We start from the raw sequence: 23759 nt of genomic DNA on the forward strand, positions 1-23759 counted from the left end.
TGGGAATTAGCAGTTAGAGAAATGTCGTGGAAACGGATTGTAGCCTCACATGAGAAATCCCTTCCCAGTCCTCCTAAAAATAAAGCAAATAAAACAAAGTACAGTGTGTCCCCTAAACTGTGCATCAGGAGTGGCATGGTGAGGAAGTTAACCCTTCCACAGGACTTACAGTTGTACCTTGGAAGTCAAACGGAATCCGTTCCGGAAGTCCGTTCGACTTCCAAAACCTTCAGGAACCAAGATGCGGCTTCCAATTCGATGCAGGAAGCTCCTGCAGTCAATCGGAAACTGCGACGGACGTTCGGGTTCCAAAGAACGTCCGCAAACTGGAACGCTCAGTACCGGGTTTGCGGCTTTCAGGAGCCAAAACGTTCATCTCGCAAGGCACGAATGAACTTGCTGTGAAAAAGGAACTGCAGTGACCCAAAAAGCTTTTGGTTTAAAAGCACGTCTGTCCTGATTGCCCTACCAATTAATTCCTCCTAGAAAACACTAAAGGAAAAAAAAGTTAATTAATGTTTGCCTTTCACCCCTCTAGACATTTTATGACGCTTCTTATACTATTCTTGAAGAACTACACCGGCATAGTAATAGGAGTCCATTCAAGGGGTAGGAATGCTTTTCTCAACAGCAAATACCAAGAATAATTTTTATTAGGATCTGTGTTATTGTTACACACGTTTGGCTGCCATCCGGTAGTCCCCATGAAGGCGTTCCAGGGAATATTGCTTCCCCCCCTTTCTGAGGCTGGAGAAAGAGGTCTTCCTTCACAGAGGGAAGGAGCAAGGGTCCACAATGCTGTAGAAAGATGGACACAGAAATTTTTAAAGATATAAGATCATTGTTTTTTTATGGTATAACAGCAGCTAGAACCCTTCTAGCATGAACTGGGAGAATGAAACGCTCTCAGAGATTACAGATTGGCAGATACTCATGTTAGAATATCTACAATTAGCAAAACTGACGGGATCAGAGGAATATCGAAAGAAAAAAACAACCAGAGAATGGATAATATTTAAGAATTATGTAAAACTTTAGTGTACAAATAACTCCGTATTAGCAGAAATCGAGTGATATTTGTAAAGAAAAAGATCAAAGGAATGTACACAAAGCAGAAAGAAAGGATATAACCTGTGTAAAAAAAGAATGTTATATCAAACAGTATAATGAGAAGGATGGGAAGGATTGTGCCAATGAGTACTTTTCTTATGTAAATAATTTTGTCTTTTTTTATTTCTTTGCTTCTTTGTTACTTTTCTATTTCTTCTTTTTTCTTTCTTTATAATTTTTCTATTTTGTATATCTTTCGTTTGTTATCGGTTAAGAGACAGTATACAACATTTGTATAGATTTGCAGTTTTTTTTAATCAATAAAGAACAATATTTAAAAGAAAGAAAGAAAGAAAGAAAGAAAGAAAGAAAGAAAGAAAGAAAGAAAGAAAGAAAGAAAGATGGACAGCCAGTTCCCATCCAAAGCTGGAATGGGCTAAAGGAGGAATTTCAGCTGTGGGTGGGTTTGTCTTGGGAGAAGATGTGGACCCGCAGGCTACAAAGCCCTCCATTGGACCAGTTCCAATGAGAGCAAACTACAAACAAACCAACAACCCAGTATTTATTTCATTAAATTTATACGCTGCTTGATTGAAGAAGAAACAACCATAACCTCAAAGCCGTTTACAAAAAAAGGCAGAACAATAAAATCACTTAGAAAAAAATAGCAAGAATGATTTTAAGACATTTGAAAAGTTAATGCTGTGAACTGCCCCGAGATCTTCGCATGGAGGGCAGTATACACACATTTAATAAAATGAATAATAATATATAGACTAAAAACAGATTAAAACCCACATCTCCTTTCTAAACATCTGGGCAGGTTTGCCTAAGCAAATACGCTTTAGCAGACATTGAAAAGAATATGAGTAGTAGTAGTAGTAGTAGATGTAGTAATTTATTTATACCCCACCCATCTGACTGGGTTTCCCCAGCCACTCTGGGCGCCTCCCAACAGAATATTAAAAACATGATAAAACATCAAACATTAAAAACTTCCCTAAGGGCTGCCTTCAGTTGTCTTCTAAAAGTCAGATAGTTGTTCATTTCCTTGACATCTGATGGGAGGGTGTTCCCCAGGGCGGGCGCCACCACCGAGAAAGTTCCTGCTTGAAGGTGCTCCTACACTAAAGGATCAAGTTCTTACAAATGTGGGGTGGGTATTATGTTGCTGCCTGGATAGTTCAGTTGCTTAGAGCATGGTGCTGATAATGCCAAGGTTGCAGGCAGTGCCGGATTTACATACAGTGCTACCTCGGGTTACAGACGCTTCAGGTTATAGACTCCGCTAACCCAGAAATAGTACCTCAGGTTAAGAACTTTGCTTCAGGATGAGAAAAGAAATTGCGCGGCGGCAGCAGGAGGCCCCATTAGCTAAAGTGGTACTTCAGGTTAAGAACAATTTCAGGTTAAGAACGGACCTCCAGAACAAATTAAGTACTTAACCCAAGGTACCACTGTATAAGCTAAACAAGCTATAGCTTAGGGCCCCACTCTCTTGGGGGGCTCCTAAAAATTTAAAGGAAAAACAACTGGATGTACATTTCCAAAATATAAGATAAAAAACAAATAAAATAAAACCTACATACAGCAACAGTGTTTTGAGTTGTGTAGGCTCCTATGATGTAAGTAATGGGCCCGGCCTGCTCGCCTGTTCCATAAAATATCACTGGTTTGCTCACATCTATATATAGGGTGCCTACATTCTGCATGGACTGGTTGCAGGGCAACATGCGCAAATGGCTTTAGATACCTATTAGGTCCATAAATTGTTGTTGTTGTTGTTGTTTAGTCATTTAGTCATGTCCGCCTCTTCGTGACCCCCTGGACCAGAGCACGCCAGGCACTCCCGTCTTCCACTGCCTCTCACAGTTTGGTCAAACTCATGTTAGTAGCTTTGAGAACACTATCCAAATATAAAAGGTAAAGGAACCCCTGACCATTAGGTCCAGTCGTGGCCAACTCTGGGCTTGTGGCGCTCATCTCGCTTTACTGGCCAAGGGAGCCGGTGTACAGCTTCCGGGTCATGTGGCCAGCATGACCAAGCCGCTTCTGGCGAACCAGAGCAGCGCACGGAAACACCGTTTGCCTTCCCGCCGGAGCTGTACCTATTTATCTACTTGCGCATGACATGCTTTCGAACTGCTAGGTTGGCAGGAGCAGGGACCGAGCAACAGGAGCTCACCCCATCATTGCAGGGATTCAAACCGCCGACCTTCTGATCGGCAAATCCTAGGCTCTGTGGTTTAACCCACAGCGCCATCCACGTCCCTTAGCAATATATTCAACACAAAAACAGCTACAATTTGTTGTTGACAAAGGACAGCTGGACATATAAAGGGTCCCTTTACCTTCAGTAGCTTAGGGCCACATCAGACCTAAATCCGGCCCTGGTTGCAGGTTCGATCCCCATACGGGACAGCTGTGTATTCCTGCATTGCACAGGGGTTAGACTAGATGATTCTTGGGTCCCTTCCAAGTCTCCAATTCTGTGATTTTATGTGGCACCTGCAGTGGTGGCTGACCCTGCCAACTGAAGTGATCTCACAGGTCACCTCGCCCCAAGGCTTTATAGTAACAACTAGAACTTGGCCCTTTAATAAATCAGCAGCCAGGGCGGATCCCTGAGCAACGGTGTTTCTTGCAACTGCCTGCCAGCCTTATTTCTGATAATTTGTTTCACTTCATCTTAATTTGAGTTTTCCACCATATAATCCATCCTCGTATAAATGGTGGGACTTCAGCGTTTCTTTTTAAAGTGCCAATATTGGTGGTATTCCACATGCATTCTTAATAGAGATGGGTAAGCACTTTGCCGCTTGTCCTGCAAAGCTGTCTTGAACTTCAACCAGCACTTTGCATGAAAACCCTCAAGAGAAGGGAGTTGAGTGCTGGAAGCTGAATTATATATATTTATATTTAAAAAAAATTGAAAAAATACACACACACATCTGCAACTCAGCATAATAACACTTCGTGCGGCTGATGAAGTGTACTGTAGTCTGCAAAAGTTTATGCCGTAATAAATGTGTTAGTCTTTAAAGTGCCACAATTTACAAGATTCTTCTTTGCATTTGCTCTGACATTTTCCCTCCCCTCTTTTAAAGTTCTCCTTTTCATTCCTGTTGATAAGTTACCTTTATTTTCCTCGACTTCCTTGATCCAGCTTTTTACAAAGAATCTTATTATCTCCACAAGAAGCCATGGAAGCATGCTACATTTTTTGACAACACGGTTTCAAAGATTTTTTCCCCTATACTCCTTTATGTCATTCTGTTTTCTTCTCTTTATTTGACTATTATAACTTGAGTTGTATGCCTGTTTTTTTACTGACTACCTTCAGGTTATTTCCCTGTCTGTTTAAAAGTGAATATTTTATGTGCTTAGCTGCTTGTGGATTTCTCCCTCTTTTTCATTGTTTATACGCTATTCCCCATTTGCTTTCCATGAATTTATTGTATCAAGTACTTTAAATGTAGAGCAGAGCAATCCCAGGAAAGAAGAGCCATGTGGGTGACAGGCACATTATTAGAATCAGAATTGTTGAGTTAGAAGGGACCACGAAGGTCATCCAATCCAACCCCTGCAATGCGGGAATCTTTTGCCCAGCGTGGGGCTCAAACCTACAACCCTGAGATTAAGAGGTGCTCTACTAACTGAGCTATCCCAGCTCTATTATCATTTTACTTAGTTGCTAGGTTTTGCGCTTCCATGATGGGCATAAACCAGGCCTAAACTGAAGGCCCACAATGCAAGACCTGTGCTGCTTCACATTCCCTCCCTTATAAAAGGTAAAGGGACCCCTGACCATTAGGTCTCCAGCGCGGAGAACTGGGCACAAGCTAACAAAATGAATTTCAATAGGGACAAATGTCAGGTTCTACATTTAGGCAGCAAGATCCAGATGCACAAATATAGGATGGAGGACACCTGGCTTGCCAGGACTACATGTGAAAAGGACGTAGGGGTCTTAGTAGACCACAAGCTTAACATGAGTCAAGAATGGATGCACCAGCAAAAAAAAGCTGGTGCTAGTCTAGGCTGCATCAACAGAAGTCCAGTGTCCCGATCAAGGGAAGTAATAGGTAAAGGGACCCTTGACCATTAGGTCCAGTCACGAACGACTCTGGGGTTGCGGCGCTCATCTCGCTTTACTGGCCAAGGGAGCCAGCGTACAGCTTCCGGGTCATGTGGCCAGCATGACTAAACCACTTCTGGCGAACCAGAGCAGCGCATGGACACGCCGTTTACCTTCCCGCCGCAGTGGTACCTATTTATCTACTTGCACTGTGTGCTTTCGAACTGCTAGGTTGGCAGGAGCAGGGACTGAGCAAGGGGAGCTCACCCCGTCGCGGGGATTCGACTCCCTTATAGTCGCTCCCTTTTAACCACTTGTCTTTTGTCTCTACCTGCTTTAAGTTTAGGTGAGTTATAACCACTTTTAACTATTTGCTTTTATCCCTCTCTTCTTTAAGTCTTATATGCTTTGTTTTATTCGCGTGTTTGTATCTCGTGCTGGTCTGACCGTAATAAGGTTTGTAACATTATTTACTGAATTGTTATTTATTAAATTTATATAACTACCCTTCAACTGAGGTTCACAGAGCGCTTCACAACATAAAAACACGAAAGTGCAATACCGTCATTAGTATCCACCATGAAAGTCCCAACCTGTGGAAAATTCAACAGATACTAACTGGTATCAAGAGATGCTAACGATGGTATGCACTTTCGTGTTTTTTTACATTGCAAAGCGCTCTGTGATCCTCTGTTGAAGGGTAGTTTGAGGCCCCCAAACAGGTGTTAACGGAAAAATCCGAGGGCTCCCTTGGACAAAAACAAAGACACCAACCAGGATAACTTGGAGCAAAACAGCAGCCTGTAGGCTTGGCCTTTATTGAACTGTTGCAACAGGGTGCTCCCCTCACTTGCAGGAGAGAGGAGGGACACAGAATAAATGGTGTGCAAGGTCTTATAAAGACTTTTGAAATTCCCATCCTGTAGATCCAGCCCAACCCCAGAAACATCATGCATACATCACAGAAAGGAGGGGTTGTGGTGGTAACCTGAGTGTCCTGTCACCTGGCTGGTTCCCCCTTTCCCCCTCCCCATGAGTACTTTCCAGGTGACAGAGGGGAGTTTGCAGTTTCCTGCCCCCAGAGGGAAGAGCTGATTATTGTCCTTTGTTCCAGTCTGTGCTGAATCCACTCCCATATGCAAGTTCTTTGTGATCTTGATTGTCTTCTGTCTGGGACCATCAGGGTTGGCATAGCAACGGGGCAGGGCTCCTGTGGATGTGCTGGGATGGTGAAGGGATTATGGGTGCTCTGTATCAAACCTTCCCCATTTTGTAGTCCTTCCTTCATGGAGTAAAATAAAAGTGGAACATGGAGTAAAAATCCGATGTATGGTTGATTTTCTATGAATTTATAACAGAAGTGTAGCGAATGTAGTGTGTGAGTGTGTGTGAAGTTTGTACAAACTGAATGATTGGGGGGGGTGTTTCCTGCTACACAGGACATTTCTTTTATGCAAAGCAGATGAGTCCGCTTTCTCTGCTAAGACTCCCAGCTGTCTTGGCGTACTAACCCCCTTCAGATATCATTAGCGTTCTCACCCACCCAGTGGATGTATCTAGGAATTCAGCATGGAAGCTGGTGTCATCCTGCCCTACATGTGTTCCTTCATGTGTCTATAATGTTCCTGTGTGCTGAGGAATGTGAATGCACTGGGTAGAGCGGGCATACCCAACCTTCGGCCCTCCAGATGTTTTGGACTACAATTCCCATCATCCCTGACCACTGGTCCTGTTAGCTAGGGATCATGGGAGTTGTAGGCCAAAACATCTGGAGTAGAGTCTGCCCCTGTGATCCCTCTGTACCAGGCAAGCCCTGAACTCCTGAAGGGAGCCGGCGTGTCTCTTCACAGCATGCGTTTTAGCCGCCATGTAATTCAGTGGCTGAAAGCGAGGAATTATTTAGGATAAGCTTACCTTTCTGGGGGGAAATAATAATGCCTGGTTGTTGCCAAATTTAAAGGAAATGCACTTAGCTTTAATTGTAGCATGCCGTGGATCATTAGCAAGTTGAAATCGGGGGAACGGCTTTTTGCGTGTGCATGTGCCTTCCACACCGGGCTTTATTTGGAGGAGCCGAGCATTTAATATGCTAAACCGTCTTTTACTTGTTTTATTTATATTATGACATTTAATTCTGTGGAGCTATTACAGCTGCTTTCTGAGCCTGTATTATTCATCAGCGGTGGGTGAAGGAGCCTTTCTGTTAGTTCCCTGCCTCCACCACAGAAATTCTCTGTTCCTGCTTCTTTTTAGATCAGCCTACAGCCTGGAGGAGATGGGACACAGCTTGACACTTCATAGTGGGTTTTGAAGTAACACACTACCAATTTTCAGGAGAAACTTTATTGTTCATTATAAAACTCTTGTTCCAAGTATACATCCCCACACACACACACACCTCAATTTTAACAAAAATACATTTCCTAAGGATTCCGTGTTCCATTTAGATAAGAGATTCCAGCTTTCCCCAGATGTTGCCAGAACATTTTAATTGGGGGAGGTTTAAAGAGTGTTGTTCTTTTTGCACTCCTGTACTTTTGAAGTGGCTCAACAAAGCTTGTTTGCTTGCTGGCAAAGATCCTTCTCCCAGTTCATGGCTGTGTCTGTATGCAGAACAAGAGATCCCTCCACATCTCCACATCTACCGAAAATCCCTTTATTAATTCATTGACCACCTCCTAGGTTGTTGGGGTTTTTTTTAAGCCTATGGGCACATATAAAACATTTTTGTACCTGAAAAGAAATTCTCATTCAGCAGTGGCAAATATGCTTCTGTTTGCCTCTGGCCTATTAGAAGTAAAATTATATTAAATGGTTTCTGAGGTGTGAAAAGGTTAACTCAAGGAGAGTCTGCAAGAAAACCACCGTAGTGTAAAACATTAATCTGTTTTACACTTAAACTTCATGTCACCCTGCAGCCAAAAATAGCAATGATCATTAAACCAAATTTGCTCCTAAACATTAACAGAAATTTATTACAACTTACAGTTCTGAAAGACAATTAAACTTGCTTTTCATGTGGAGAACATTCCCGCTGAAATTGCTTCCCAGCAGGATATTTATTTATTTATCAGTTAGCCTATTATCAGGGGGGGGGGATATTTTTCACATATGAACATTTTTTTTATACAATCAATTACAGACACACCTTGATATTCTTTCAAGTTGCTCCTTTAACCTGCTTTGTTGCAAGCACAGAATATTTGTAAAAGCTGCAAAGTTTTTATTTTCTTTAAAAAAAACCTAAGTCCCATTTGCACATTTGGTACAAAGACAAGATGCAGATACAACAACAAGGGCAGGTTTGAACTATTCAGCTAACCTCTAACCACAGTGTGGGCATTAACATCAGGGCTGAAGGAGTTTAGCCCTTTCCCCTCTGGCTCATCCCCACTTAGGCTGAAGTACACACCATACATTTAAAGCACACCTCTTCCCAAATCATCATGGAAACTGCAGTTTACACCACAGAGCTACAAATCCCCACAACTCTAACAAACTACAGTTCTGGGATCAAATCAGAAACCAGGACGGCTTCTGTAAACCCGGACTGCCCCTGGAAAATAAGGACATTTGGAGGGTCTGCTGTTGATATAGCAAGATTTGGATGGGACACTGTTGGGAATCTGTGTATGTGCAGCTACTCACACAGAGTCAATTAAGATAAAAAAATTCCTTCCAGTAGCACCTTAAAGACCAACTAAGTTAGTTCTTGGTATGAGCTTTCGTGTGCATGCACACTTCTTCAGATACACTGAAACAGAAGTTGCCAGATCCTTCTATATAGTGAGAAGGTGGGGAGGGGTATTACTCAGAAGGGTGGTTGGAATGGGAGATTGGCAGATAGCTGAGATGAGCCTGTTGACGACTCTTGACGACTGCAATAGGTCTTACAGGAAAAGACAAGGGGTGAGACCTATTGCAGTCGTCAAGAGTCATCAACAGGCTTATCTCAGCTATCTGCCAATCTCCCATTCCCACCACCCTTCTGAGTAATACCCCTCCCCACCTTCTCACTATATAGAAGGATCTGGCAACTTCTGTTTCAGTGTATCTGAAGAAGTGTGCATGCACACGAAAGCTCATACCAAGAACTAACTTAGTTGGTCTTTAAGGTGCTACTGGAAGGAATTTTTTTATTTTGACTATGTCAGACCAACACGACTACCTATCTGTAACTAGAGTCAATTAAGGTTTGGCAGACAGCCAGAAGGCAATCTGAAGGAGTAAGTCTGCCTGGTGATAACAGAGGCATGGAGACAGCTCCCTGACTGGTCAAGCTCTCTCAAGGGAGGGATAATTAATGGCCTACTAACTGATAGTTTGTAAGTTCAGTGGTTCAGTGTGTCAGTGTAGGAGCTGTGAGTCGTGTCAGAGAGAGCTAGCATAAGATCCATGTTCTGTTCCTGTATATAGTCCACTGTATATAATAAACACCTAACTACAAGTTCCTGGTTCCTGCTTCGTCTATCCTGTCTGCAGCCAAGTAGCCAATTGCTTCTGTGGATTCTGCGTTTACTCTGCTAGGTCTGGCTAAGGTCCTGCAACTAGTCAGAAAGTTGCGAAACACCAAATCGGTTTTGCCAATAGACACTACCTTACTCACTCGCTGCAATCTGGCGCATGAGCCTTCAGGAGTGAATGGTGCTGGAGGGGACGGGGAATAGGTTTTATGGCCATAATATCCCTGTGGGTTAGTTGAAAAGCAGTTCAGCTCAGTTGTCAGTAGCTCTTGTTGTTGTTGTTAGCATCTACAGTCAGTCTGGGCAAATTTGTCAGATGAAACTTTCTAAAATCGATAAGTTGGAAGGCATATCACAACTCTCTCCAGCTTCTTAAGGGCCTCTTTGAATGCAGAGCCACAAACAAGTATTTTAGACGTAGCCGCAGTTATATCCTTTCCATTTGATTCCATTTCTTGAAGCCCACTGACAGCTAGGCCAGGACAGCAGTCCTTGAGGATTTACTCAATGCAAACCACTTGGGTTTGTTCGGCTATCCTACCCCCACCCCCTTTTGATTCCAGCCACATCGTAAACATACTGCAACCATATAATGCAAAATGAGCAAGTCCCTGGACAGGGAAGGGGGGCAGCGGAGAAGACAGCAGAAGTCCTTTGTTAGGGGCTCCAGAGCCCCCTCAGGAAATTAACTTTTGTCTCAGTCTGTGCTTGCTTCTTCACATGAAAGCTGATAAATAAAATAAATCTGTGCTGCAGCCGCTGTCTCCCTCAACATCAGGTTGTCATCTGCAATATCACAATTTAAAAAATACATAATTTACCTACTCTGAGGATTGCAAGACAAATGATTACGCACATCCGAAAAGCGCTATGTAAATGATAAGACTTTTATTTTTTTACTTATTACCCTTTTGGATTGGGAAGTGAAGCAGGGAAAGTCTTGTGCCTTGAGAGAGTTTACTTTGCTATTTTGTTTATTATACATTTACATCTGTTCAGGACTGTGGTTCAAGGACCTGATAAGCCTGTAATTAGACCTCATAAACTTGTGGAAGAAATAACAAAGCATTGTTCCACACTGCTATTTTGTGTCTTCTCTTTAGGTCTTGCTTTCCAGTTATAATTTCTTGATGCCTTCATGCAATCTGTGCATCCCACAGATTCGCATTAATCCTATGCTTAAATTTTCAATAGAATGTCTGCTTCATCCTGACATATTTCTAGTTCTAATTATCGAACAGAGACATGAGCAAAGGCTTGTTGGAAAGTATTACTTGGTGCAACTGTTTGCCAAATGCACGGTGATTGTGGTGCTTAGAAACACCCAGTCTCTTAACTGTTTCCCCCTTTTTCTTTTTCTTTCTAGGTCTTGAATTTTGGACACTGGGTGAGGGTGTTGGTTTAGAGGGTAGCCACACCATTCGGATTAAAGCGAATTATCACCTGGAGGATTATCAGCAGAGAGAAATATTGATTCATTCTTTTGGAAACTTTCGCTGCTGAATTACCCTCAAGTTTTGGTCCACAGTCATGTGGCCGCCACAGCTGCTGTTCCTCACAATGCTCTTGGCATCCACAGTCATCCACGGTGAGTACATGAAGGGCTTATTCAGTCCTCCCCCACCCTCTCCGCCCTGCCCGTGGAAGTTGAACTCTGCTGTGGAACGATGAAATTTCAGAAGTGTTGAGTTCCTGTTGATTTGCGGCTTCTAGATAGATAGATAGATAGATAGATAGATAGATAGATATTGCATTGGTTATGCTGCTTCGGTTCAGAAATGTAGAATGTTTGATTCAGGCAGACTCTTTTTTTTAGAAAGCCAGCATCCACACTGTGACAAATGCCAGGGTTCAATTAAGTCCACTTGTCAGTGGCAATTTCCCGCCCATTGTCTGGTGACAATGGCAGTTCAGAAAGAGTTTGGGGAGAGCAGAGGAGACGTTTGTCTCCATTCCTTGTGGCCTTTTCCAAGCAATGGCAGTGGAGGTGGGGAGGTGCTATAAGCACCTTTCTGCAAAAGCCCAGAGGCTGGAGGCAGGGGATCTCCTCACCATCCCAGGCTCAGCGCTATGCCAGCATCTGCATGATGGGACGCATACATATATTTAACCAAAGATCTAGAATTGCCACTACCTCTGTCAGTACCTAGCAATGTTCCCACCTGGCATCATCTTGCTGAGACTAATGATTTGGTTGAGAAGCAAGACTGGGAAGAAGACCCTGGCTGCCAGAGAAAGTGTTTCCCTCTTTCCCTCTTCAGTAGTCAAATTTCCAGAGGGCCCTTACCATAAATAGTGGGAGAAAATACTTGAATGGTTTGGGGACTAAGAGCCCTTTTATCTGTCAACATAAAGCACCGATGGACATTAAATATTGGTTTTCTCTTGAGCAGAGGGTGTGAGGTTTGAGGTTCTCCTTCCTGCCTGGCTAATAACTGTTATCTCTGCTAGAAAGTGATGAAGGCGAGTGAGTCCCTTTTGGTTCTGCTAAACCTCTCAGCAGCAGTCTGTACTATTGACATCCTTCAATATAACCTAGCCGGGATAGGACTTGGTGTCTTCGCTTTGTGCTGGTTCCATCACTTCCCTGCGCGAGGAGTTCTAGCCAGTGGTACTGGAGAACTCTCTTTGGCTTGCTGGGTTCCCAAATATTTTGTTTCTCAAGTCACGCAGTAGCTACATGAAACCGCTGGGACCTGTCTTCCAGGAATTTGGAGTACCGTTCCATCCACATAAGAATGCTCCTCAGCTCTGTTTCTCCTTTGTGCTACGTTCTGGCGTGGTGGTTGTGATACTAAATGAGTCCTTGAGGTCAGTAATGGACTGTGTGAGGGAAAACAAATGAAAGCATTATCTAGACAAGGCAGATGTGCTCCTGGACACTGGTAAGGTTGATCTAGGAATAGGAGTTCAGACTGATTTGGAAAGGGGATAGCAGTCCCCTTGGATACTCTGGTTTGCAGGCTGTGTCCATTCAGCTTTTTATCTGGCTTCTCAGGTTGCAGTTGTGGGCATTCCTGGAGAAATCAAATCTGGCTCTGGTGACTCCACATGCCATACTTAACACCAGAGCTGGATTATTACAATGCACTTTCCTCCCTAATCATCTCCACAACTTTGTGTGAGGCCGGCTTTGAAATGTGTCTGGAAATATTGGCCCAGAATGTGGCCGATAGACTGTTGGCTTTAGCTGGGACTTCCTTTTTAACTTCACTGGCTTTGGGTACATATCTGGGCAAATGCTGTTTGTCCTGTTCTTCTAAAGCCCTAAACTGTCTTAGGAACCAGGATACTTGAAGGACTTTCTTCTTCTACATGAACCTGCCCAGTTAGTAAGATCTCTTTATGCCCCCACCAGCATATGAGTTGTGCCCAGAGAGGACATAAAGAATTGTCCCCTCCATGGCCACTCTCCTCTCATGCCTGTTTCACCCTCTCTGTTTTACTTCTGTTGGCATGTGAGAACATCTCATTTCTGGCAGACATTTTTCTGCTGAGTTGCTGGTGGGATTTAATTCCCCCTGTTCATTTCTTTGTTTGTTCGCTCGTTTGTTTTTAAAATTATCAGCTGTCTTTTCTCCTTTAGATCAGTTTATATAGTTCTTATTGATTGGGTTTAAATATTTTGACTGTGCTGTGAGCCACCTTGGATATTTGTTAAAGGAAATACAGGATACAATTGAATAAAACAGAATATAATCTTGTCATTTTTCATTTTTCATTGAAGATTAATTAGAAATCCTAGTATATGTTATAAAAAATGAGAGATTTCAGGGGCCAGGGACATTAATGATGTTTAGTTGTTTTATTTAATTTGGCTCAAAAACAAATTGTTCATTTTTCAGAAGCCAAAGGAATATTTAATTCACATAACCAAGGAATGTCTCAGAGACAGTGAGCTTTCATGCCGAAGTACTTAGAATTCATATTTAATTGAATTCCACTTGCACTGGAATAAACTGCAGATCTCTCAGCATAGAAACAAGGACTGTGGATCGATGGGAAGGAAAAGGAATATTTTCATCCTAAGAGAACCCTTTAGTTGTTGCAGTTGCCCATAAATGAACATGATATACAATGATAATGATAGAAAGAATGCTGGATGTTAGGCATTAGACAGTTTTCTTTTTCAAGGAAAACGTTTGATGTGCTTTGACAGCTGTCACACTGGAATTCAAATAAGTTTTAAACATGTTGGGATGGAGTGGAGCAAGAAGCAGCTTGAGGAGAATGTGAACGCACAAAGCTGGCCATTGGTCTGTCCAGCCTAGAGTTGGAGGTCCCAGGCCACAGGGAGGTTAGGCTGGCCTCAACCAGAGCCAGGGCTTTTTCGACTGTGGCCCCGATCTGGTGGAACGCTCTGTCACAAGAGACCAGGGCCCTGCGGGACTTGGCATCTTTCCGCAGCGCCTGCAAGACAGAGCTGTTCCACCAGGCCTTTGGCCAAGGCACAGCCTGACTCCCTCCTTTGGTAATCCTCACAGAACTCTAGCCCAATGGTTGCCATCAATTTGATTTGAATTACTTTTATAAATGAAATTATTTTAGAGTGTTGTATTTTATTGTTGTTAGCCGCCCTGAGCCCGGCTTCAGCTGGGGAGGGTGGGATATAAATTAAAAAAATATATTATTATTATTATTATTATTATTATTATTATTATTATTATTATCTACTCTGAATAGCTTCAGCTTTTCAGGATCTGTCCCAGCCCAACCACCTGACCTCTTTTAAGAGGAAGTGCCTGGAATTCAACCTAGGGCTGACGGCATTTAAACTTGGACTCTTACCTCTGACCCATGACCCCCTCCCCTCCCTAATGGCTTGTTTATATCATTAATATGGTCTTCATGCTATATGGAGAGCCAAGATTTAAATTATTCTAAAATCTCGGATTCTTGTGGTTGCAGAGCAACGCTTCAGAATTTACACTTACACACACACACACACTGAATATCTTCCATGTTTTGTTAAGAATTATGTTATTTAACTTTGAGGGTAGGTTAGAAAAAATAGAGCTGGAAATGCTCAACCTCTGGTTCTAAATTTCACTCCGGATACATATCTCCAATGTCAACGGCATTGCAGACCAAGTGGTTTCAAATTTCATCATCATCTTCTGCTTCAGGACCCAATATAATGTCTAAAGAGGTAAAGGTAAAGGAGCCCTGGACAGTTAAGTCCAGTCCAAGGCGACTGTGGGGTTGCAGCACTCATCTCACTTTCAGGCCGAGGGAGCCGGCGTTTGTCCACAGACAGCTTTCTGGGTCATGTGGCCAGCAGGACTAAACCGCTTCTGGTGCAATGGAACACCATGATGGAAACCAGAGCGCACAGAAATGCCGTTTACCTTCCCGCCACAGTGATACCTATTTATCTACTTGCACTGGCATGCTTTCGAACTGCTAGGTTGGAAGGAGCTGGGACAGAGCAATGGGAGCTCACCCCGTCATGGGGATTCGAACCGCCAACCTGATCGGCAAGCCCAAGAGGCACAGTGGCTTAGACCACAGTGCCACCCTTGTCCCTATATATAACGCCTACCTACCTTGTCAGAAGAGAGGCTGTGGAAGGTGTGTTATCACCATTCTCTTATTCCACTGCTTACATCCTCTTTTCACTTATCCCCCATCCGTTGTCCCCATTGTACTGTCATAAAAAGGAATTTCAGATATTGTAGCTAGCAGGATGCAAACAAAGTCATAAGTGGGATATTTCCCACTTAATGAAATCCTACCGCAGCCTTACCCAACCTGGTGCCTTCCACATATTTGGGATCACAGCTTTTCTCATCTCTGACAACTGCTCATCATGGTCCAAAATACCTTGATATCAGCAGGTTTGGGACAGCTGTCCTTTAGAGAGGAAAACACTCTGGTTTCATTTTCACATTGAACCAATGTTTTTTTAATTCAATACTTGCTTATTCATGAGGAATATCAATATGGCACTTAGATTACCTTCTGAATTAATATGAAAATAACACACAATAGTGGGTGCAAATCCTATCATGGTGTTGTTTCAATCGAGGGGTTTTTCATATTTACCTTCCAAATGCTTTTCATCTGCAGATTGCTAATTTGACAAATGATTTGTATTTGGGGGGGAGTGATGGTTCTGAAAAGCCTGTTTTGATTTATCAGATACGGATGGAAATAGCCTGCATTTGCATTTTGAACTGATTAGTGAAGCAGTGATTTAGCAGTAAACAAAGTTGTATTTTCCCCCCATATCGTCAGACTAATTCTGCTCTAGTTTCAGCCGCGTGCCTGCTCTGAGCATCATATTTCTTAGGCAAAACAGTTAACACTGTTTTGGATATCTGCACTGCACAGTTTTGAGCTGATGTTTTGTATTTTTTCACATGTGTAACATTCAGTGCATGTTGAAAACACTGCATACATTGGTGTAAAGGGTATTCAGTGATATTCCTCTGCTGTGCACAGTCCTTTTTTCTAGAAAAAGGGGTGCAGGAACCCCCACCATTTTTGGATGGGCAACCCTAAGTTGTTGAGCGTCTTTCAGGAGGACACCTAAAGTCCTAGCCTTGCATATGATTAGCCCATGTAAATAGGTGCTGTGCTCAATAATATACCGTATTTTTTGCTCTATAAGACTCACTTTTTCCCTCCTAAAAAGCAAGGGAAAATGTGTGTGCGTCTTATGGAGCGAATGCAGGCTGCGCAGCTATCACAGAAGCCAGAACAGCAAGAGGGATTGCTGCTTTCACTGCACAGCGATCCCTTTTGCTGTTCTGGCTTCTGAGATTCAGAATATTTTTTTTCTTGTTTTCCTCTTCCGAAAACTAGGTGCGTCTTATGGTCTGGTGCGTCTTATAGGGCGAAAAATACGGTGAGCACTTAGTCCCAAGAACATGCATCTGAACTGAACGCAGATTCACCCCTTTGATGGTGCCAAATAAATAGATAAAAGCATAACTTTTATTTTATTCATTAAGTTTGTATACAGTGGTACCTCTGGATGCAGACGGGATCCGTTCTGGAGCCCTGTTCGCATCCTGAAGCGAACGCAACCCGCGTCTTCGCGTGCATGGGTCACGATTTGCCACTTCCGTGCATGCGTGTGACGTCGTTTTGAGCGTCTGCGCATGCACATAGCTGTCAAATTTGAAAATAAGGCACCAGCAGCCTCAAAAATGAGGGATCAGCAGCCAAAATAAGGGATTTTCCGGGCACAGGTATGTTCAGCTTCTGAGCCCCTCCAAGCCAAAGGCAGAAAGCCCAGCCAGCAGCCAAATGGAGCCTCAAGGAAAACCACCGTCACCTCTCCGCTGGGAAGCGCTGAGCAAAGGCGAGTCCCCAGGGAACGTGGCTGATTTGATCGGCACAAGGCATGCAAGCTCCACCCCCCAGTCGTTCTTAGACTCCTTATTGGGTGAGCAACGCAGCCAAGCAACACAATTGGAGCCTCCCTCCTCCCTGGCTGGCAGGGAGGGAGGGAGGGAGAGGAGCTGCTTCCTTTGAAACCCAGGAAATTTAAGGGACATCATCAATAAGGGACAGCAGCGGGACATGGCGCTGGGATAAGGGACTGTCCCGCCAAATAAGGGACACTTGACAGCTATGCATGCACGAGCGGCGAAACCCGGTAGTTATGCGCTCCATTACTTCCGGGTCGCCACGGAGCACAACCCAAAAATATTCATCCCGAAGCTACTTCAACCCAGGGCAGCGGTGTAGCGTGAGTTGTCAGCACCCGGGGCAACACAAGTAATTTGCGCCCCCTAACCCGGGGCAAGGCACGTAATTTGCGCCCCCCTAACCCCTAACCTGCGAGTTGCCGCTGGCGCTGCCGCCCAAACGACGCTGCTTGCCCGGAGGAGGAGGGGGGCAGAGAGGCGAGGAAAATGCAACATGGCTCTGCCGCTGCAGCAGCAGCGGCAGAGGCGGGGCTGTGAGGAGGGGCTGCCTGGCGCGTCCTCCGCGGCGAGCGCTGAGAGCCGCTGCCTGCCGGGCGCCTTCAGCCGGGCGCCGCGAGACATGCGGCTCTGCTACAGCCTGCGCCCGAGGCTCTTCGGCGACTCCAGAGGCAGCGAGCGCGCCCCCCCCAGATGTTGCGCCCGGTGCGGCCGGCACCCCTGGCACCCCCCACACTACGCCACTGACCCAGGGTATGACTGTACTGCGCTTCATAATATTAGGAGTTGTAGTCCAAGAATGCCTGGAGGAAGCAAGTATCTTTAGTGCATTCTTCCTACATGTGTTCTGAGACTACACTGTTTCCTGCAAAGTGCCCTTTCTTATCGAAAGAGCTCTCCCAGGGAGCTCTCTCACTCACGGTCAAGAGTGAACATGGACCACTGGTACCAAACTGTATGTCATGGGCCAGGAGTTGGCTTCACCTGCTGAGCAGCAGCCTGAAGGAGCAAAAGGTGAAGTGACTCCACCTGCTGCTAATGAGGACCAGCTGGCTCCAGCTTTCTTAAGCAGGGCTTCCAGCCTAAGTCAGTTGCTGGAAACAACATTCGTTGTTCCTGACCAGACCTTGCCGCTTCTTGCTTCTCAATGCCTTTCTTGACCCCGGATCATCTGACCACGTGAACTGAGATATTTCCTGACCTTGGGACTGGACTGGACTTTGTATATGGTTTCTGCCTCCAGGCAAGTACCCCCCCTGAGACTTGGCTGGCTCCTCCATCCACTGAGCTCCGCCATGGCTGGCAGCACTGTATGGGGAACAGGCCTACTAGAAAAGCTAACCAACAAATTGAAATTAGCATGGGGACAAACAAAAGTAGATTCTGTACTAGATTGCAGTTAGGAGAACATTATACTTTCATAACCATTTCTCAGACATGCTAGTAGAAGAGGCAAAAAGGGGCAACACCGATGACATTTTAGGGGAGTAATAAATAGACTTATTCTAAACTCCCCCAAATTCTTCTTCCATTCCCTATGCTAGCATAATGATATGATATCGAGAGGTAGTACAATTTAAAAACACTCTTTCTGAACTCAGTAGACCAGGCAAGGGCAAACTCGGCCCTCCAGATGTTTTGGGACTACAACTCCCATGACCCCTAGCTATCAGGACCAGTGGTCAGGGATGATGGGAATTGTAGTCCCAAAACATCGGGAGGGCTGAGTTTGCCTATGCCTGCAATTGACAGCTAAAATAAGCTGCCCTTACCTTCTCCCACTCCATACCTGCACCGCCAGATTGGAATTATCAATGACGATGTATCTAAGATCCCAAATCCTAAAACACTAAACCCAGTGTAAACTTAGCATGATACTGTCACTCCATTCGATCTTAGTGTTTATATTTACATTTATTTGCATGTTAGTCCAGGAACATTTTATATCAGATTGACAGGTTTCACACTGAAAGGGAGATTTATAGTTTGATTCAAACTATGCTTACCTGGAAGCGAGTCCAGTTCATTACAATCAGACTTGCTTCTAAATGCTCAGGTCTGCGCTATTAAATTGCTATGATACGCTCTCTTGCCTGGAATTGAACATAATGGCACTTCCTTGTAAATAAATATGCATAGGCTCCAGCTGTTAATAAGCTAAAGGACGGATAAGTGGACAGTGGAATAACGCAGCGTTTTAAGAGCCGAGTGAAAGACAATGCACATAACTGAAAAAGATTTATTCTGAAATTCCATTATTAAGAACTGTAATGTTTTGTTTGTCAGAAAAAATATATGGAGATGTGTTCATAACAGTAGCTTACAAATAGTTACTGGAATTTGCACTAAGATACCATTATCCAGGGGGGGGGGCATTCAGAGATGACATCTAGTAATTGGTGCATTTCTGGCAAAGCTGAAGGCTTGGTTTTTCTAATGCTATTCTATGCCTTGTTACTCTATGTACAGAGAAATGGAGCTTGTTACAGTTTCATACCACATAAGAATTTGGGCTAAAATGGAGATGTAGAATTCAACATTTTGATATACTGTTGTATGTTCCAACCTTCTCTAATTGGAAGTCACAAAAATCGCCCTTGGAATTTGACACGAATATCCCAGCCAACCAATTTGTTCTAATTTTTTAATACTTTCTCTGCTGCATAGAGAGGCATGTCATTATTTTGTAGCATGGATGGATTTACAATGTTGTAATTCAAGAATGTCATCAGTGGTATGTGAAATCATTTGTTATATTAGGGTTTTTTTAGGCCTTTCTGTGCAGTGCTTTTGGCAAAACACCCAGTTTGTCATGACACATCTCTGTATACAGAATCCATAATGCCAGAACGCTTGCACAAAGCAATCTAATTCCATAATTGAATCAGTTTCCATAGATCAAAACAGCTAGGTCATATTGTTTCTGAAACGTAATTTGGAATAATCTTGACCACATGGAAATTTCAAACTCTAAAATGCATTCTTGGTTTTTCTTCTTCCCATCTTCCAACTTATTTGTTAGATTAGTATTCAAATACAGTCTGTATTTGAGATTTCCATTCCTCGCTAGCAATTGTATAAGTCAATCACAGTCCCCTAGGGCTTTATAACAAAGGCTTTAAACCCTGTTCATTCAACTAGAGGTGAAAGAGCCCAAAAGGGTTCTTTGATATCAGAGAATCTACTGGCTATCTTAGATTTGGAAATGAACTCCTGAAAAGCCTTTCCACACCAGACTAACATTTCATGGTGCAATCACTTCGGGGTGGGCGGATGCAGTACTCTAACTACAATGTAATATAACTGAGATAATGCTGTTTTTACCCTGGGTAGAGAAGTTGTTGCATGGATGCCACAACCCTACTTAAGCTCATATTGTCATAGCCCTAAAATCAATCCAGACTGCAAAGAGAGGTGTTGTGCCTCAGTTCTGCCTGGCTTTTCACCTTGCAGCTGCCTCCGCTCCAGTGCTGACATTCTTATTATTAGAACAATGGTCTCATGGTGCTGGTGGAACTTCTGCCACCATTGTATCATCTAGCTTTCACACTGGGCTTCACATTAGATGGCCTCACTGAAAAGGCCTCTTTCCTTGTTTCTTTTGTTGTCCCCCATCTCCCTTGCCATCCAACATCTTAGGAGCCCATTCAGGATCTCTGAACAGCCAAGGTATAAACTAGCCTGTGTTCATGTATCCAGAATATTCACTTATGCATAAGGACATAAGAAGTGACTTGTAAAATCAGACCAAAATCCACTTAGTCAAACATTCATTGCAAGAAGCTCAGCACTAGAAGATCAAGCAGATTTTGACCAGTGGTCAACTGAAGGCCCGCACTCTGCCTTCTCCTGTCCTCCCTTACTGCAGTAGGAGATTAAAAAAATATACAGTGTTCTATCCACATGGTCTCTTGTGGCAGATGCCTCCAGGCATGTACTATATTCATCTGTCTGGAATAAAAGGGCTTCCTCAATTCTCAAGGACTTTTAAGGACATTTGTTTGCTTACATTATTTATAGGTCACAGGATAAACAGTTGTTTTTCCTCTCTTGTTTTTGTAAGGGTCAAGGAACAAGTTAGTAGTCAGGACCAAATAATAACCAAGCATGCAATAATATAGTGAAGTTCAGGAAGACTCTGTTGCTCAAGCAAGGCTCAACTGGAACAGAAAGTCCTTTATAGTCTTTTCTGCCCAGAAGTAGGCAGTGTTAGTTCAGGCCCAGAAGTTGAGTGGTTCACCACGACTTAAGTGATTCACTAGTAGATCCTAACCATGTCTCCTGTCAGGACATTGTTGGCTATTCTGGATTCTACAAGGCTATTACAACGTCATTTACTACAACTTTAGGAGGAGATAATGAGATGGGAGCACAGAATTTTTCCAGGCACCTCTGTAGTTTAAAGGGAGATGCTACAGCATCAAAACACGGGTTCAGCTCAAAGCAGTGGTACCTCGGGTTACAGACTCTTCAGGTTACAGATGCTTCAGGTTACAGACTCCGCTAACCCAGAAATAGTACCTCTGGTTAAGAACTTTGCTTCAGGATGAGAACAGAAATTGCACGACGGCGGCAGCAGGAGGTCCCATTAGCTAAAGTGGTGCTTCAGGTTAAGAACAGTTTTAGGTTAAGAACGGACCTCCGGAACGAATTAAGTTCTTAACCCGAGGTACCACTGTACTGACTGTGAACACTTCTGTGCTGTCTGAATTAATTTGTTTGCTCACATCTAATTCATTACCAGTTCCAAATAATGGTTCAGGACCTTCACATCTCCACTGAAAAAAGCATTGAAAGAAGAAACAGAGTTGGTTGTCATCATTTTGGGGGGACACTGAGCTACAAAACCCCAGATGATCTCCCCCAGCAGTTAAGTAGATGTTAAATAGCATTGGGGGTGGGGGGAGGAAGAGAGAGAACTCTGAGGGATAGCATAGGTTCATGGCAAACAGGAGTCCCCCAACACCACCTTCTGAAACCGATCCTTCAGGGAGTATTGGAGCCACCATAATACTATGTTCTCAAGTTGCTTCCTGACAAAGTGGTGAATAGTATTGGAAGTCACTGAGAGGTCCATTTCACTGAACCAGCAGGGATATGCTCCCCATCTCCAATTCCTGGTTTAAGTAATCCTCCAAGGCAGGTTGAAAAGAATCCAGATTAATACATCTGTTTTTGTCTGTTCTATTCTATTCATTTTACTTATTAAATTTGTATACCACCCTTCGTCCGTAGACCTCAGGGCAGTTCACAGCATAAAAATACAAGATAAAACCACAAAATGCATACTGAAAGCAAGAAGAAAAACAAAACAAAGCAATAAACCCACCTCCCCCTTAATCCAGAAGAACCTGGAACTGAGGCCACCACATGTTCAAGAACCTTGCTCCCAAGCAGAAAGTTAAGATACTGGCCATAATTTTTCCAAAAATGGTTGGGAGTGCTGTTCTCCAATCTGCTTTCCACTCTGACAAAGTGCATTAAGCCAAAAATTCATCATTTCGTAGGTCTCAAGAGCACAAACTAGATCTTTCTTACTAGAAAGTCAGAGGCTTTGTTTACTCCTTTCCCACTTAATGCTGTGTCAAAAAAATGCCATCAGCACTTTCTCCTGGTGGCTGCAGGAGATAATTGGCTTGATATACAAGGACCCCCCTGTCGTCACAGCACATGCCTTGAGATGGGGCAGCTGCCACGGTGGCATTTAGGGCTTGTTTTTCTCTCAGCTGTGAGTTTTGTCAGGCAGCAACTTGGTTCAGACTTTTGCTTCGGTGGGTACTGCCTTTTGCAGAACAGTTTGCCCTCCTTTCTTGCCCAAGATCAGAAATTTCTACGTATTAAGGGAAATAAATCCTGTGTTCTCCAGAGGAGGAAAGAGGGCATTCAGGTACCCTTTGGGATCTATCAGAGCAGTTTAATGAGGAGCCGAGTTGGAATGCAGGCTGTTCTCCCTGGTCTTTTGTTTTGTGGGAGCAGTTTGTCCTTCTGGGTGATAAGCATTTGTGAAGAGGCCGATAGGCTTTCTTGGAATAATCTTCTTTTCCGCTTCTCTTCTGATTTTTTTGCTTCTGATCTTTTTTCTCTCTGCCTGTGCCAGCAGTGTTGGCAAGTTACTGTTCTTGTTGGCTGTTATTTTCCTTGAAATTCCTTGGTTCTGCTTCCTGGGGAGATGGAAGGGTATATCTTAGATGACATCTAAATGTTCTATTTCTTTCTCTAAGAACAGGTATATAAAACAGTCTGCTTCCCTTTTGCCCAGATAGGGTGACCTCCATATCCTAAATTAGTTGATATGGGCAAGTATTGATTAACTTCTGTTCTGGGCATTTAAATAAAAAAATCTCATTGATTTGAAATTTACTTGTGTTCATGCATCAATCTCCCCACCCTCACTTTCTTCCAGCAAAAAACTATCCTTGTGTGGACCTTCCTCTTTCCACAAAGACTTGTTCTGTATTATATTTATTATTAATTCCTATTCTTATTTGCATTTATCTCCACCACTTTTTCCCCCAATGAGCACAAAGTGGTGTACATGGTTCTCCATCATCTCATTTAATCCCAACAACAACAATCCCGTGAGGTAGGTTAGGCTGAGAGGCAGTTACTGCCCCCAGGTCTCCTGGAGAGCTTCATGGGTGAGGATTTGAACCCTGGTCCTTCAGGTCACCATCCAACATTCTTAAACACTGTACAGTGGTACCTTGGATTACAGACGCTTCAGGTTACAGACTCCGCTAACCCAGAAATAGTACCTCGGGTTAAGAACTTTGCTTCAGGATGAGAACAGAA

At 43.5% G+C, this 23759-nt stretch overlaps 1 protein-coding gene across 22 annotated transcripts in view; it reads left to right on the forward strand.

Annotated features, from left to right (window-relative positions):
• ADGRL3 (adhesion G protein-coupled receptor L3) overlaps positions 1–23759 on the forward strand; it is a 574776-nt gene that overhangs the window by 188075 nt on the left and 362942 nt on the right. For all 22 annotated transcript variants that reach the window (XM_082206024.1, XM_082206018.1, XM_082206034.1 and 19 more), the window contains exon 3: positions 10958–11179. In XM_082206024.1, coding sequence (XP_082062150.1) covers positions 11122–11179 — 58 coding nt within the window. In that variant the 5' untranslated portion in view covers positions 10958–11121. The remainder of the gene's footprint in view (positions 1–10957; positions 11180–23759) is intronic.

The sequence above is a fragment of the Podarcis vaucheri genome, assembly GCF_965113315.1.
Source record: "Podarcis vaucheri genome assembly, chromosome: 17".
NCBI classification, from domain to species: Eukaryota; Metazoa; Chordata; class Lepidosauria; order Squamata; family Lacertidae; genus Podarcis; species Podarcis vaucheri.